This window comes from Dipodomys merriami, unplaced genomic scaffold (genome assembly GCF_024711535.1).
Source record: "Dipodomys merriami isolate MVZ:Mamm:240054 unplaced genomic scaffold, mDipMer1.0.p SCAF_8, whole genome shotgun sequence".
Classification (NCBI taxonomy): Eukaryota; Metazoa; Chordata; class Mammalia; order Rodentia; family Heteromyidae; genus Dipodomys; species Dipodomys merriami.
Genome location: NW_027206401.1, coordinates 48,086,198 through 48,102,703, shown reverse-complemented (window position 1 = coordinate 48,102,703; position 16,506 = coordinate 48,086,198). Strand labels below are relative to the sequence as shown.

The window sequence follows — 16,506 nt, the reverse complement described above, 5'->3', positions numbered from 1 at the left end:
ACACAAAAAAAGAAAATCTCAGGAGTTTAACATGAGGTTTGGTTCTAAAAATAAGTGGTTTATTTGTTCCTTATATGTTCCTAAACTTTCAAAGCAGTTTTTAGAACATGCAATGTTTATGAGAGAATAAAGACAGCTATTTCAGCAAATGGTACCATTGCCATTGTGTTGGGGTGTATGTGTGGTGCTGGGGATCAATCCAGGTCCTCATGCATGACAGGCAAGTGCTGTACCACTGAACTGAATTGCTAGCCCAATTGGCAACTTACCAGTGAATTAGCAAACCACACCATAGTCACTAATAAAAATTCCTAGGAGCCGGGCACCAATGGCTGTAAATCCTAGCTAGTCAGGAGTCTGAGATCTGAGGATCGCAGTTCAAAGCCAGCCCAGGCAGGAAAGTCCACGAGACTCTTACCTCCAATTAACCACCAGAAAACTGGAAATGGCACTGTGGCTCAAAGTGTTAGGGCACTAGCCTTGAGCAAAAACCTCAGGGACAGCACCTAGGCCCTGAGTTCAAGCCCCAGGACTCTCTCTCTCTCTCTCTCTCTCTCTCTCTCTCTCTCTCTCGCGCGCGCGCGCGCTCTTTCTCTTCCTCCTAGGTGCATTGGTAAGCTTATATTTCTCAAATTTAAAATTGAGGTTCATTGCTTTTATTGTAAAGTAAAACTGAATTTGCTCCTAAAAAGGCATTTAGTAATGTTATTAAATACATGCCTTCCCTTTTTTGTAATCATGACATCATCCCTGTGGTTTGGAAGCTTTAAGTGGGAGAAGGATGGTGGGAAGTCAAATACTACCTATCTCTAATGCAGGGAGAGTCTTTGACCTTCTAGAAGTGTAGACCAGGAGATGAGCCTTCATCTCAATGCAGGCAGAGGAGACCTCTCCCTGCTCAGAGATAGCCTGGCAACTGCCACCACTGGCTTCACCTGCCGGATGATCTGGTAGGGGGTTGGCTCCATTTCATCGCCACCAGAGGGCGCCATTGGGAGCCAACAAGTTCACTGGCCTAGAAACCATTCACGTCTGGCCTGCCACAGGCCTACTAATCAAGAAAGTGGCCTATGACTACATTCTGGAAACTTCCAGGGCATGCCACTGAACACCCACAAGAAAGCAACAAAGTAACAAAGGTAGTATGAATTAAAGTGATTCTTTAAAATTACACTAAAAAAAAAAATTTACCTTTTCTTTCAAAGCTTTCCTCTCTGACAAAGCAAACGAGAGCCAGGAACTTGGTGACCTCCTTTAAATAAAGAACTGTTGTATTGTTCAGCTTTATAATGGCTGTTGACTCCTTGTCATAGGGGGTTCCGGCTCCATCTTCTTTGAGACTAAATGAAGACAGAAACCAAAATGTATTTAACCATGGAGAAAGAACTAGAAGTTGGTTGGTACAGGGATGGGGTCGTGGTGAGCTGGCACAGGGCTTCAGCCTCCACTTGCAACGACCTGTTCTGTTCAGCAACATTAACTTGGATCTTCTTACAGAAACGTATGTGATTCCTTTTTACTTACAGTATCTTCCCCACTGGTCAGAGTATTTCATTGTTGCTGAGGCACCTGGTGGAGAATTAATGGGTTATACAGAAGGCTCAGTCGCTAGAAAAGAATGGCATGGACATGTTACAGCTTTGTCTGTTGTCCTTGAATTTCAACACCTTGGTTTGGCTGCTAAACTTAAGGAGTTATTACATTTCAGAAAGAAAGGGTGGATTTTTTTGTTGATTTTTTCGTACAAGTGTCTAAACCAACTTGCATTTAACATGTAAAAGTGACTGAGCTACAGCGTGCACAGGACAATCATAGAGTACTATTCAGCCAGCAATGGGGCGCCTGATGAGGAAGCTTACGATAAGAGGAAGGCACTTTCCAGGGATACTGAGATCATCATATCATTGCCTTATCCTGTAAGGTCGGAGGACATAGAAATAACCATAGGCAATAGTTCTTAGGCAGATGTTCCGTATAATTTGTATTCTATGTGTTTTCAGTGGATGACATTGGAGCTCTATTAGGAGAAGTAGTCAGGTCTAAAAGACTTCAAGAACATATACTGATTTCAACTCTCATTCATTGTTTTACAGCAAATAGGTTTGCTGTAATAAAAGCCAGTCAAGAAGGCAGCTATGTAGAAGGATATGTTCACAATAGGCATTGTATGCCAGGTTAAAAAAAAAAAAAAACCTTGCTCCATCCACCTCCTCAATTCTGAGAACCACTGCTGTATAGACATGTATTTTTTATTTTGTACTGAACTGTTGATTGAAGCTTTAAAAGCATATATAAAATTTAGGTCTATAATAAAATACATTGTTGATTATGAACAACAACAACAACAAAAGGAACTAGAAGTTGCACCCTAGTGACAGATACCAGCTTTAACACACAGAAAGTGATGATCTTGATCATAAGTTATTTATACCTGCATTGTTTTCAGCAGAAGTTCTCAGTAACAGCCACAATAATGCATAGTCCATCTGGTGCTGGTGGCTCATATCTACAATCCTAGCTACTCAGGAGGCTGAGAGATTTGAGGATTGTGCTTCAAAGCCAGCCTAAGCAGGAAAGTCTATGAGGCTCTTATCTTCAATTAACTATCAGAAAGCTGTGGCTCAGCTGGTAGAGCACTAGCCTTGAACTAGGTTCTGAGTTCAAGCCCTAGAACACACACACACACACACACACACACACACACACACACACACACACACACAGGCATAGTCCATGCGTCATTTTTTAAGAGAGAAGCAGCTAGGTCACTGTCCAGGCCCCTGAGGAACATAGGCCACGGATGGGGTGAACTATCTTCCTGTTCCCAACAAGGCTTTCTTTCACCTGGTAGAATAGCCAGGCTGTCAAGAGCATAGTCTGATTTTTTTTTTTTTAAGAGTTCAAAAGCTTCCACATTGGAGTCTGGAGTCAGGACAGCCAGATATGCTGGGCAGGACACCGAGCCTAGGAAAAAAGTTCTGTAGACCAAATTGACAGTGTATGGTATTGTTCAATGCTTGTTTGCCCAGCAAGTATGGTTCTGAGTCCAGCATTGCAAAAAAATAAAAATAAGAGGGGCTGGGAAGATGGCTCGGTGGTGAAGTGCTTGCCTAGCATGCATGAAGCCCTGGGTTCAATTCCTCAGTACCACATAAATAGAAAAAGCCAGAAGTGGTGCTGTGGCTCAAGTAGTAGAGTATAAGCCTTGAGCAAAAGAAGCCCAGGGACAGTATCCAGGTCCTGGGTTCAAGTCCCAGGACTGGCAAAAAAAGTAAAACTAAGAAACAGATAATACTAAATAAAATATATAATTGGGCCTATTATTAAAATTTGAATGTGATCTGCCTTTTAGGTACTAAAATAATATAGCTATGCTAACTGTGCTAAATCTGATAGTTAAAACTATAGTTCTGCCAGGCGCTGGTGGCTCACTCCTATAATCCTAGCTACTCAGGAGGCTGAGATCTGAGGATCACGGTTCAAAGCCAGGCTGGGCAAGAAAGTCTGTGACACTCTAATCTCCAATAAACTACCAGAAAACCAGAAGTGGTGCTGTGGCTCAAGTGGTAGAGTGCTGGCCTTGAGCTGAAGAGCTAAGGGAGAGCATCCAGCCCAGAGTTCAAGCCCCATGACCAACAAAAAACAAACAAACAAAAAACCCTGTAGGACTGGGAAGGTGGCTCAGTGGTAAAGTGCTTGCCTTGCATGCCTGAGGCCCTGAGTTCGATTCCTCAGCACCACATAAGCAGAAAAAAAAAAAAAGCTGGAAGTCTAGCTGTGGCTCAAGTGGTAGAGTGCTAGCCTTGAGCTGAAGAGCTGAGGGACAGCGCCCAGCCCCACGACTGGACCAAAAAAAAACAAAAACAAAAACAAAAACAAAAACCCTATAGTTCTGAAGCTGGGCACTGGTGGCTCACACCTGTAATCCTAGCTATTCAGGAGGATGAGATCTGAGGATCATGGCTCAAAGCCAGCCCAGGCAGGAAAGTCCGTGAGACTCTAATCTCCAATTAACCACCAGAAAACCAGAAGTGGTGCTGTGGTAGAGTACTGGCCTTGAGCTGAAGAGCTGAGGGACAGCACCCAGGCCAACTTCAAGCCTCACGACCAACAAAAACAAAATAAAACAGAATTATAGTTCTGTAAGAGAATGTGCTTGTTGCTAACAGATACATGTTCAAGGGCCCAGTGGCAAAGAACATAAAGCTAAGTGTATAAAACATACAATGACTATTAGCTTTTTTTTTTGTCATGGGGATTGATCTCACGGCAATGTCCGTGAGTTGTTTTGCTCAAGGCTAGCACTCCACCACTTTGAACCACAGCTTTACTTCTGATTTTTAGTGGTTAATTGGAGGTGAGTCTCATGGGGACTTTGAACAATGATCCTCTCAAATCTCAGCCTCCAGCATAGCCAGGATTACAGGCGTGAGCCACTGTTACCTGGCAATGTTTTATAGTCTTTTAAATGGATGAAGGGATAAAGTGACAAGCCTGACTTAATGAAGAGCCTGAAATATTTTTCCAATTTACTTTTTTTTTGGGGGGGAGGGGGGGTGGGTCTGGTCGTGGGGCCTGAACTCTGGGCCTGGGCGCTGTCCCTCAGCTCTTCAGCTCAAGACTAGCGCTCTACCACTTGAGCCACAGCGCCACTTCCGGCTTTTTTTTTTTTTGCTTATGTGGTGCTGAGGAATCGAACCCAGGGCCTCTTGCATGCAAGGTAAGCGCTCTACCACTGAGCCACCTTCCCAGCCCCTAATTTACTTATTTTTTATTATAAAGGTGATGTACAAAAAGGTTTTGGTTACATAAGTCAGGAATGAGTACATTTCTTTTTGGACAATGGCACCCCTTCCCTCATTCTCTCCCAGCTTTTCCCTTCCATCCCTACCCACAAGTTACATAGTTCACTTTCAACACAGTATCTAGTGAGTACCACTGCTGCATTTATTCACCCTTTGTCTCTCCATTTCTGTGTCCCCCTTACCCTCCCAAAGACAGATAAATGAACAAACAAGACAAAAAAGAAAACAAAAACAACAAAGAAAAAAACCTTGTTTCCATTTCCTGGAGTTTATTTCAACAACTTTATTTCTTATGATCATATACACATAGCACGCTGCCTTTGTGATCCACTCCTAAGAATATCCTCCTTTGGTCTCACTGTCTGTGAATGTCTAGAGTCCTGAAAAATTCATCATGTCCTGATGTATTTTAGATCTAGCATCTGCATATGAGAAAAAACACACACTGTTTGTGTCTCTAAGTTGGCTTATCTCACTTAACATGATTTGTTATAGGTCCATCCACTGAATTGTATTTTAAAGGAAATATAGTTGTTTTAGTTGTTGTCAGGTAGGGGTGTTGTGGTGGGTCTGGGGCTTTAACTCAGGGCTTGGGCACTGTTCCTGATCTTTAGTGCTCAAGGTTGGTGCTCCATTTCCTGCTTTTTTGCTGGTTAATTGGAGGTCAGAGTCTGGCCTTTCCTGCCTGGACTGGCTTCAAACTGTGATCCTCAGATGTCAGCCTCCTGAGTAGCTAGGACTACAGATGCAAACCACCAGTGCTGGCTTTATCCCCTAATTTTTAAGACTGAATTTTTAAGATTCAATTTCTCTTGCTTATAAGTAATGCTCTGAGAACAGTTAGATAAAACATTCAGAAGGTTTTACCCAATCAAGTTGTATTAAAAAAAAATTGGAGGGGGGGGGGGCTTGAGCTCTGGGCCTGGGGGCTGTCCCTCAGCTCTTCAGCTCAAGGTGAGTGCTCTACTACTTTAGCCACAGAGCCACTTCTGGTTTTCTGGTGGTTAATTGGAGATAAGAGTCTCATGGACCTTCTTGCCCAGGCTGGCTTTGAACCATGGTCCTCAGATCTCAGCCTCCTGAGTAGCTAGGAGTACAGGCGTGAGCCACCGGCGCCTGGCTTTATTTCGAAAAATTTTGTCAATACAACATATATTGGGGCTGGGAAGGTGGCTCAGTCGTAGAGCACTTGCCTTGCATGCAGGAGGCCCTGGGTTCGATTCCTCAGCACCACATAAGCAAAAGGAAAAAAGCCGGAAGTGGCACTGTGGCTCAAGTGGTAGAGTGCTAGCCTTGAGCTAAAGATCTGAGGGACAGCGCCCAGGCCCAGAGTTCAGGCTCCATGACCGGACCCCAAAAAAAAAAAAACAACAACAACATATATCAAACATTAGATCTATTAGTAAGTGTTATTTGATAACAGGAAAATTGTTAGATAAAAATATTAGAGTGAAAAAAAGGATTAAAAATTACATATACAAAATTATCTACATTTAAAAAAAAAAATCAGAAAACAAGCTGGGCACCTGTGGCTCATGCCTGTAATCCTACCTACTCAGGAGGCTGAGACCTAAGGATTGCATAGTTCAAAGCCAGTCTAGGCAGCAAAGTCCATGAGACTCATCTCTCCAATTAACTCTTAAAAAGCCAGAAATGGAGCTGTACCTCAAATGGTAGAGTGCTAGCCTTGAGCACAAAAGCTCAGGAGCAATAACCCAGTCCCTGAGTTCAAGTCCCGGAAGGAAGGAAGGAAGGAAGAAAGAAAGAAAAAAAGAAAGAAAGAAATAGGAAGGAAGGGAAGAAAGGAGGGAGGGAGGGAGGGAGGAAGGGAAGGGAGAGATAGGGGCTGGGAGGGGGGTATTGGAAGGATGGTGCTGGAGATCAAATCCCAGGTCCTCAGTTTGCTAGACAAATCTCAGACCACTGAAGTTTGTATACCCCCAATCCCAACTGAACAAACAGTTTTGTTTGGTTTGTTTTTGCCAATATTGAGGCTTGAACTCAGGGTGTTATGCTCACTCAGCTTTCTTGCTCTGCTGGTATTCTATTGCTTGAGCCATGTCTCTACCTTGGCTTTTTATTGGTTAATTGAAGATAGAGTCTTGCAGACTTTTCTGCCCAGGCTGACTTCAAAACTCAAACTTACTGGTTTCAACATTCTTAGTAGCTTGAATTCTAGGCCATGTACAAGCCACCAACATTTGGCTTATTTTCAATACTCTTATGCATTTTGTCTAATAAATATATATTGCTTTAACAATCAAAAGTTTCAGAAAGCAAAATATCAAACAAATGAGTAGAGTGCTTGCCTACCATGCACACAGCCCTGGCTTTGATTCCTTAGTACCACATAAGCAGAAAAACACACCAGAAATGGTGCTGTGGCTCAAGTGGTAGAGTGCTAGCCTTGAGCAAAAGAAGCTTAGGGACAGTGTCTAGGCCCTGAGTTCAAACCCCAGGCCTGGCAAAAAAAAAAAAAAAAGGTTAAAACAAAAAGAAACACATGAGGTTAAAGTATGTGTAGTGTTCTGATATGTTGTGTAGTGTTGAGAACTGCCTTCTACCCAGAACCTCAGTTCCTGGGGCATCAGGTAGTGACCTGTAGGCCCTGTGGGCTCCTCCAGGCAGCAGGGCAAGTGGGCATGACCTCCAGTCACAGGCTGACCATTTCCTGACTCCTGGGAGGGGTCAGGCTGCACCTCCACCACCACCCAGCCTGTGGTGGACTAGGCTGGCTCTCCAAAACCACTGTGACCCAGACTGGTTCTGAATCCTGTGGCTCTCTGGGGCTCCCCCTGGCCCAGAAAAACAATCTGCTGCCAGAGCCCAGCTTCTTCCAGACAGCTCCTCCCTCCCCATGTTTGTTTTAGCTGGGCAAAGTAACTCTGATTAACATCATTCACGTGAACAACTCGCCACTTATGTCTAATTACCATATGGTACAATAATGATCATGCATATCGAGAAATATGTGCCAGATTAATCGTGCAGTACTTTGTGCCTGATTGCCTCAGCAATCTAGATGGTAATCAGGCATTCAGCTTCCATTCAGCTATTCCAAGGTCATGCCCTTGGGGCTTAAAAATAATAGACCACTGCAGGAAAAAGCAAGTGTTTGTGAAGCACTTAAAAATACCAATAAAAGCCAGGTGTTAGTGGCTCCTAGCTACTCAGGAGGATTGTGGTTCAAAGCCAGCCCAGGCAAGAAAGTCTGTGGGATTCATCTCCAATAAACCACTCAGAAAACTGGAAGTGGTGCTGTGGCTCAAGTGGTAGAGTGCTAGCCTTGAGCTGAAGAGCTCAGGGACAGCACCCAGGCCCAGAGTTCAAGCCCCATGACTGACAAAATATATATAGGAATAAATATACATATATATGTATATATATGTATATATGTATATATGTGTGTGTATATACATATATATATGTACACACACACCAATAAAAAGCTGGGTGCAAGTGGCTTCCACCTGAAATCCTAACTACTCAGGAGGCTGAGATCTGAGAATTGTGGTTCACAGATGACTAGAAAACTCTAAGTAGCCCTGTGGTCTCAAAGTGGTAAGAGCACTAGCCTTGAGTGAAAATGCTCAGAGGCAGTGTCTAGACCCTGAGTTCAAGCCCTGGGGTGGGAGGGGGAGGAGGGCAATAAAGCCAGAAGTGGATCTGTGACTCACTCAAGCAGCAGAGTGCTACCCTTGAATGAAAAACCTAAGGGACAGTACCTAGGCCCTGACTTCAAGCCCAGTACCAGCACAAAAATAAATACATAAATACAAATCTCAATAAAGAGGGCACCTACAATTTATCCATAGTGAAAAATAGAGAGAGAGAGAGAGAGAGAGAGAGAGAGAGAGTGTGTGTGTGTGTGTGTGTGTGTGTGTGTGTGTGTGTGTGTGTGTGTGTGTGTGTGTGTGTGTGTGTGTGTATGTGAAGTGGTAGGATTGAGACTTTTAAGTCCACAGAGGAGACAGAGTGTGAAGCTTGGTAAGGCATTACTCAATATTTGTTGAAGAGTCAGGCAGTGAGGAAGAGGAAGATGAATCTGATCTCCTCCAGGACAGGAAGACAATGTAAAGTCCAAAATTAAACAGACAGCAATGAATGTCCTGTGGTCATTAGATGAACTAGTTCACATTCTATGTGTGGCATATTCCTACTTGTGTGAGATTGTTTCAATCTGTGGTAACACAATCAAGTTTTTCTCCTTTATTTGTAGTTTTTGTTGTTGTTTTTGATAATACTGGAGATTGTAACCTTCGTTATTCAGGAGGATAAGTATGAGGATGGAAATTCAAAGTCAACTCAGGCAGGAAAATCCATGAGACACTTATCTCCAATTAATCACCAAAAAAAGTGGAAGTAGAGCTATGGCTCAAGTGGTAGACCACCAGCCTTGAACAAAAATAGCTCAGGGGGCTGGGTGCTGGTGGCTCACCCCTGTAATCCTAGCTACTCAGGAAGCTGAGATCTGAGGATCGCGGTTCAAAGCCAGCCCGGGCAGGAGAGACCGTGAGACTCCTATCTCCAATAAACCACCAGAACACCGGAAGTGGCGCTGTAGCTCAAGTGGTAGAGCGCTCGCCTTGAGCTGAAGAGCTGAGGGACAGCGCCCAGGCCCAGAGTTCAAGCCGCATGACCGACCAAAAAAAAAAAATATCTCAGGGATAACAGTGGGGCGCTGGTGGCTCATGCCTGTAATCCTAGCTACTCAGGAGACTGAGATCTGAGGATCAAAGTTCAAAGCCAGCCCAGGCAGGAAAGTCTGTGAGACTCTTATCTCTAATAACCTACTAGAAAACCTGAAGTGGTGCTGTGGCTCAAGCCATAGAGCGCTCGCCTTGAGCTGAAGAGCACAGGGACAGCACCCAAGCCCAGAGTTCAAGCCCCACGACAGACCCAAAAATAAGAAAAAGAAGAAGAAGAAAATAGCTCAGGGATATAGCACCCAGGTCCTGAGTTCAAGACCCAATCTGGCACAATTAAAAAAAAAAAAAGCTCAATAGTTATTTTCTATAATAAATAGTGGAAATATTAGTGAGATGTTTATTGAGCGTTCAAATCTGTATCTACTGACATCTCACAAAGCTATATGACAGGTTTTTCAGCAGAAAATCAGGATTTAGGCCCAAGTTCAAATTCTAATTCTGCCCCTTATTGAAAATGTGAGTAGCAGTTAGAAACCTAGTCACTCCGAAACTTACATTTCCTCATCAGTAACGTAGTATAGCAGCTCCTACCTCATGGAACAATTGAGAATTTAAATTACATGATGCACCAAGTAAGGTTAGTACCATGCTCCTAAGCTTTTACTCACTATTTGTTACTGCATATTTTATGGTCTACTAATAAATTTCTGTCCTTTGAAAAAAAGTATTATCCAGGTGCTGTGGGCTTACATCTGTAATTCTAGCTCAAGGCTGATCTGGTCAGAAAAATCTACAAGACTACATATATCAGTGGAAGAAGCTGGATATGGTGGCAAGCTCCTGTTATTCCAGCTACAATGGAAATCTGAAAATAGGCGGATCACAGTCCAGAGAGTATCAGTTTAGAATGGAAAGACCCAAATTAAAAAATAACCAACACAAGGCTGGGCACCAGTGGCTGGGCTCCTAACTACTCAAGAGACTGAGATCTGAGGATTGCAGTTCAAAGCTAGTTCGGGCAGGAACGTCTGTGAGACTCTTATCTCCAATAAACCACCAATAAACTTGGCACTGTGGCTCAAGTAGTAGAACGCTTGCCTTGTGCTGAAGAGCTCAGGGCCAACGCCCAGGCCTGGAGTTCAAGCCCCATGAGCAACAAACAAACAACAACAACAACAAAAAACCCACAGCCTGGCACTCGTGGTGCACACCTGTAATCCTAGCTACTCAAAAGGCTGAGATCTGAGGATCAAGGTTCAAAGCCAGCCTGGGCAGGAAAGTCCTTGACACTCATCAATTAACCACCAGAAAAACAGAAATGGAGCTGTGGCTCAAGGTGGTAGAGCACTAGCCTTGAGCAAAAAAGCTCAGGGACAGCACACAGGCCGAGTTTGAGCCCCATTATAACAACAACAACAAAACACACACACACACACACACACACACACACACACACACACACACACACACACACACAGAAGGGAGGCATGGTTCATAGGCAGATTGCCTATGCAAACAACAGGGCTTGTGTTCAAACCCCAGCACTGCCAAATCAAATACATGAATATACACATCCATGCAAAAGTATTAATATCAACTCAATAAACACAAAAATGCCTTAAAAAGGAGCTGAATTTGATCCCCAGAGCTTTTTGCCTATTCGGTAAGTGCTGTACCCTGAGCTCCATGCCACCTGGGGCGGAAGGCCTGAGAGTTCCACTCACCCATAAATACAGGAGATGTCAATGACTACGTCTATCATGTCACAGCACAGCTCGTAGGTCTGCATGTCCACCGGAGTGCTGTCTGTGGCTATATATATTTTACTAACCACGTCAAACAGAAAGGCCTTTTCAATTCCAGAATTCTGAAACAAAAAGAGGAATTCTGTCTTAAAGCAACAACTGACATCAGACCACATCTTGGTTACATAAAATAGTATGCCATCCAACTATCAAAGCAGGGAATCTTGGAAAGGGAGGAGGAGGGGTGCAAGAAAGTGTAGCAGGAAGGGGAGGGGCTTAAGTAGCGATGCTGATAATAAAAGGTCATAGTAAAAGCCATTAATCTGTACAGTCAATAGGAGCTAATTTTTATATATATATTTTATTTTATTTTATTTGTGAACATACTGTACATTTCTTTTTTTTTATTATTTGAGAACATACTGTACAGAGGGGTTACAATTACATGGGCAGGATAATGCATACATTTCTTACCAAGCATTGCAGCCTCCTCCTTTGTTTACCCTTCACCTCCCTTCCCAGCCTCCCCCCTCCCCCCCCCACCCAATCATACCCCCCTCCCCCCCACACACCGACATTGTAAAGCTGGTTTTGACATGACATTTTGTACTTCTCATTGTTGCAACAGGTAATAGGAGCTAATTTTTATGATTAAAAAAAGAAAAAAATTTAAATCACAAAATAATATGTCATTCCTGGGACTGGGAAGGTGGCTCAGTGGTAGAGCACTTGCCTTGCATGCATGAGGTCCGGGGTTCGATTCCTCAGCACCACATAAGCAGAAAAAGCTGAAAGTGGAGCTGTGGCTCAAGTAGTAGAGCGCTAGACTTGAGCTGAAGAGCTGAGGGACAGTGCCCAGGCCCACAGTTCAGGCCCCATGACTGACAAAATAATAATAATAATAATAATGTGCCATTCCTAGTGTCAAATACAAATAAGCAGAAATTAAACTACGAAGAATTTGAAGCTGGGGGCTGGGAAGGTGGCTTAGTGGTAGAATGATTGCCTTGCATGCATGAGGCCCTGGGTTTGATTCCTCAGCACCACATAAGCAGAAAAAGCTGGAAGTGGAGCTGTGGCTCAAGTGGTAGAGTGCTAGACTTGAGCTGAAGAGCTGAGGAACAGCACCCAGGCCCAGAGTTCAGGCCCTATGACCGACAAAAAAAAAAAAAAGAATTTGAAGCTGTACCACATTATTGCAATTTAAACTACACTGTCATGAGCCTTATGAGTGTGAGTGTGTGTGTGTATGTGTGTGTGTACACACGCTAGTAGCAGGGCTTCAACTCAAGGACTAGGCTGTTTTTTTGCTCAAAGCTGGTACTCTATGCCACTTGAGCCACAGGTCCACTTCCAACTTTTTGTTGGTTAACTGGAAAGAAAGAATCTCACTGACTTTTCCTGCCTAGGCTAAATCTCATATATAATTTTTTGGTATTATTAAGATGTTGTACAGAGGATTTACCATTTCATAAGTCAGGAAATAAGTACACTTCTTTTTGGACAATGTTACCTGTTCCATTGCTTTCCCTCTCTCATTCCTACAAAGTTCATTTTCCACAGTGTCCATTGAGTACCATGACTACATTTGTTTACTTTCCTTCCTCCATTTCTGTGCCCCCTTCATCCCCATCAAAGACAAAAGGCATCAAACAACAAACCCAAAACAAAAACGAATGACACCTCCACAACCATCACTAATAAAACCTGATTCCATTTCCTGGAATTTGCTTTGATAAATAGTATTTTAAGTGTTCCCTGAAGTTATGCCTTTGAGTGCCTCACCTACAAGTATCCTCTTTGGTCTCACAGTTTGTATATGAATGCCTAGAGTCTTGTATAACTTATCTGGTCCAGTTGTATTTTAGATCTAGCTTCCGCTTATGAGAGAAAACTTCTGCTGTTTATCTTTCTGAGCTTAGCTTATCTCACTTAACATGATTTGTTCTAGGTCCATCCATTTCCCTACAAATGACATAATCTTATTCTTTCTAATGAATGAGTAAAATTCCATCATGTATAAGTACCACAGTTTTTTCATCCACTCATCTGTTATAGGGCATCTGGGCTATTTCTATAACTTGGCTATTGTGAATAGTGCAGTAATGAACAGTGATGTGCAAGTGTCTTTACCATATCCTCACTTGTACTGATCTGGGTAGATGACCAGGAGTGGTATGGCTGGGTCATAGGGAAGTTCTATGTTTTCAGTTTTGTTTTGTTTTGTTTCTGCCGGTCCTGGAGCTTGAACTCAGGGCCCGGACACTGTCCCTGAGCCTCTCTGTGCTCAAGGTTAGCACTCTTATCATTTGAGCCACAGCACCACCTCCAGCGTTCTGTGATACTGCGGAATCAAACCCAGGGCTTCATGCAGGTGAGGCAAGCACTCTACCACCGAGCCACAGTCCCAGCCCTATATTTAGTTTTTACTACTGGCTTTTTGCTGGTCAATTGGAGATGGGTTCAGGGACTTTCTTGCCCAGGCTGGCTTTGAACTATGATCCTCAGTCTCAGACATCTGAGTAGCTAGGGTCACAGACATGAGCCAATCATACTTTCTTCTGGTAGATTTTATTAATCCTGGTGACTGCCTACAGTGAGAATGAATACTTTTAGACCAGTGAAGTTTATATTTTCAGAGTTAATTTTTAAAGGATCTAAAATAATGGTAATGTTCAAAAGTATTACTTAAATGACATTGAAATCCTGTAAAAGCAAGTTAGAAATTAGACTTCTCACTCCTTCTGTAAATTACTGTAAACAGGAAATTATTTACTTACCGAGATAAAGATGTTGAGCAAATTCTCTAGTGTTGGGAGCTGTGGAATCAGTTTCTGAACCACTTTGCTAAAAGCTTCAAATATTGAGTGATCATATATGCTTGTCAGATAAAAGCTGGAAGAGAAGACAATTTCATTCCATTGGCCTATGGCTGAGAAGTTTTCTTGGGCTATATCATCTCCCTTCTGTGTCTATAGTCCTCATACACACACATCCCAACTCCCTCCAGAACTCACGTGACCTTGGTAAAACCCAGTGTGCCTGAACTACTCATTCCTCCTTACCGCCCCCCACCCCCTCTGCCCCCACATGCTAGAGCTGGGCTTGTTCTTGCCTCTGACTGACCAGCTGCACAAGCCAGCTTCCTCATGGTCTACAAAACAAACCACACTTTACCCCAGCTCCAGTCCTGTTCACAGATGTTAAATTATTAACACTGATGAGTTAAATTGTCTTTCATTTTCCAATTGAGGAATGATGCATATTATATTCTACAAACACTAATGGAGAAACTTTCCTCTTTGTGTATTTCTATCTGGATTGTTTTCAGATGACTCCCTTTATTTATGTCATAAACTTCAATATTGATTGATTTCCTGGATTAGATGTATCAGTTTTTGGTTTTGTTTTGTGTTTTTTGTTTGTGTTTTTGTATCTTGGGGCCTGAACACTGTCACTGAGCTTTTTTACTCAAGAGTAGCTCTTGCTTATGCCTTGCATGCATGAGTCCCTGGGTTCGATTCCCCAGCACCACATAAGCAAAAAGAAAAAAGCTGGAAGTGGTGCTGTGGCTCAAGTGGTAGAGCGCTAGCCTTGAGCTGAAGATCTGAGAGACAGGACCCCAAGACCGGACCACCCCCCCCCCAAAAAAAAAGAGTAGCTCTTTACCACTTGAGCCACAGCTCTACTTCTGGCTTTTTTTTTTTTTTTTTTTTTTTTTTTTTGCTGTGTAGTTAATTGGAGGTAAGAGTCTCATGAACTTTCCTGCATGGGCTGTCTTCAAACTGCAATACTCAAATCTCAGCCTCCTGGGGAGCTAGGATTACAGGCATGAGACACCAGTGCCTGGCAATTGGTCCATTTTGTTTTTTGTTTTTGTTTTTAATGTTGGCACTAGGGCCTGAACTCAGGTCTTCTTGCTTACTTTTGAATTTTTCTGTTCATGACTGGCATGAACCACTGGCATTTACCACTTTAGCCATACCTCCACATCATGCTTTTTGCTGGTTAACTAACTGGAGATAGGAGTCTCTTGAATCTGTCTGCCCAGGCTGGCTTGAAACCCTCAAATCTCAACTTCTCTAGTAGCTAGGATTACTGGCTATATGTTTTTATTTTATTTATTGCTGGTCCTGGGGCTTGAACTCAGGGCCTGGGCACTTTCCTTAAGCTTCTTTTGCTCAAGGTTAGTGCTCTACCACTTGAGACACGTCCTCACCTCCAGTTTTTTTCTGAGTAGTTTATTGGAGCTGAGTCTCACTGACTTTTTCTGCCAGAGCTTAGAACTGTGATCCTCAGATCTCAGCCTCCTAAGTAGTTAGGATTACAGGTGTAAGCCACCAGCGCCAGCTGTGTATGTTTTATATAAAAGGACATTAGCTTTAATCACTTATTAATCCAAACAGAACCCAACACTACTTTCAGCAGTGACTAGAATCAGCATGTGTAAAACTCATGTTTCCTAAATCCTCTCAGCACAAATGATGCACAAGTTACTGTCTGTGTTCAGCCAACTGCACTGCTCGAGATGCCATCCTGACCTTCTTCCTCCTAAACTGCCATTCCTGAGATCTCCGTTCTCACCTGAGGTGGATTTTTTCTAATCCAGCATCTGCAAGGTCATCATTTGCCCTCTGGTGAATATCTCTTTGGGTTTCAATTTTGTGGTCATCTGACAGTCCATCCACTTTATGAATGAACACCTCGAAGTTGATGTCAGCGTTGACCTTGTAGGCCCTGGTCACTGTGAGGTGGAGCCGGGCCAATGCTTCCATGTAGTCATCCTGGAACAAAGGTGACATCTGTAAGAGGCCACTTGGCTTCTTCACCTCAAACCACATGGCTACAACCCCCTAAAATGCATTGTACAACCCTTCCATCCCAAATCCGGGCTTCAGAAGAATTCAAGTGTGAAAACCTGCATTGTTCCTACAGTGAGGAAAAGGCTAGTCTCACACAGTGGAGTTAGGCAGGCGCAACAGGTTGCTGGAGGCTGAAAAGCCCACAGCTGCACTTTCAGGAGAAGAAAGTAGCCTCACACCCCACCTCCGGCTCCTCCTGGAAGGTCTTCCTCCTAGGGAAGTCTCCTGGTGAACTGTGATGCACACGGAGAGATGGAAACTTGGTAATAGTCCTTAGGTGGATGGAAAAGGGGCCTAGCAACATTTAAGAGCACAATCTAGAGCCGGGTGCTGGTGGCTCACGCCTGTAATCCTAGCTACTCAGGAGGCTGAGATCTGAGGATCGCGGTTCAAAGCCAGCCCGGGCAGGAGAGACCGTGAGACTCCTATCTCCAATAAACCACCA

The 16,506-nt window shown here is 43.4% G+C and overlaps 1 protein-coding gene and 1 pseudogene across 1 annotated transcript in view; one reads left to right on the top strand and one right to left on the bottom strand.

The window, feature by feature from the left end:
* The window catches only part of Rragd (Ras related GTP binding D), a 51,508-nt gene that overhangs the window by 6,141 nt on the left and 28,861 nt on the right, over positions 1-16,506 (bottom strand). Inside the window, exons 3-6 of the mRNA XM_070010112.1 lie at positions 15,784-15,983; positions 13,980-14,094; positions 11,179-11,321; positions 1,192-1,340 (exon numbers count right to left, since the gene is read on the bottom strand). Coding sequence (XP_069866213.1) covers positions 1,192-1,340; positions 11,179-11,321; positions 13,980-14,094; positions 15,784-15,983 — 607 coding nt within the window. The remainder of the gene's footprint in view (positions 1-1,191; positions 1,341-11,178; positions 11,322-13,979; positions 14,095-15,783; positions 15,984-16,506) is intronic.
* On the top strand, positions 1,375-1,995 carry LOC138819317 (N-alpha-acetyltransferase 20 pseudogene; annotated as a pseudogene).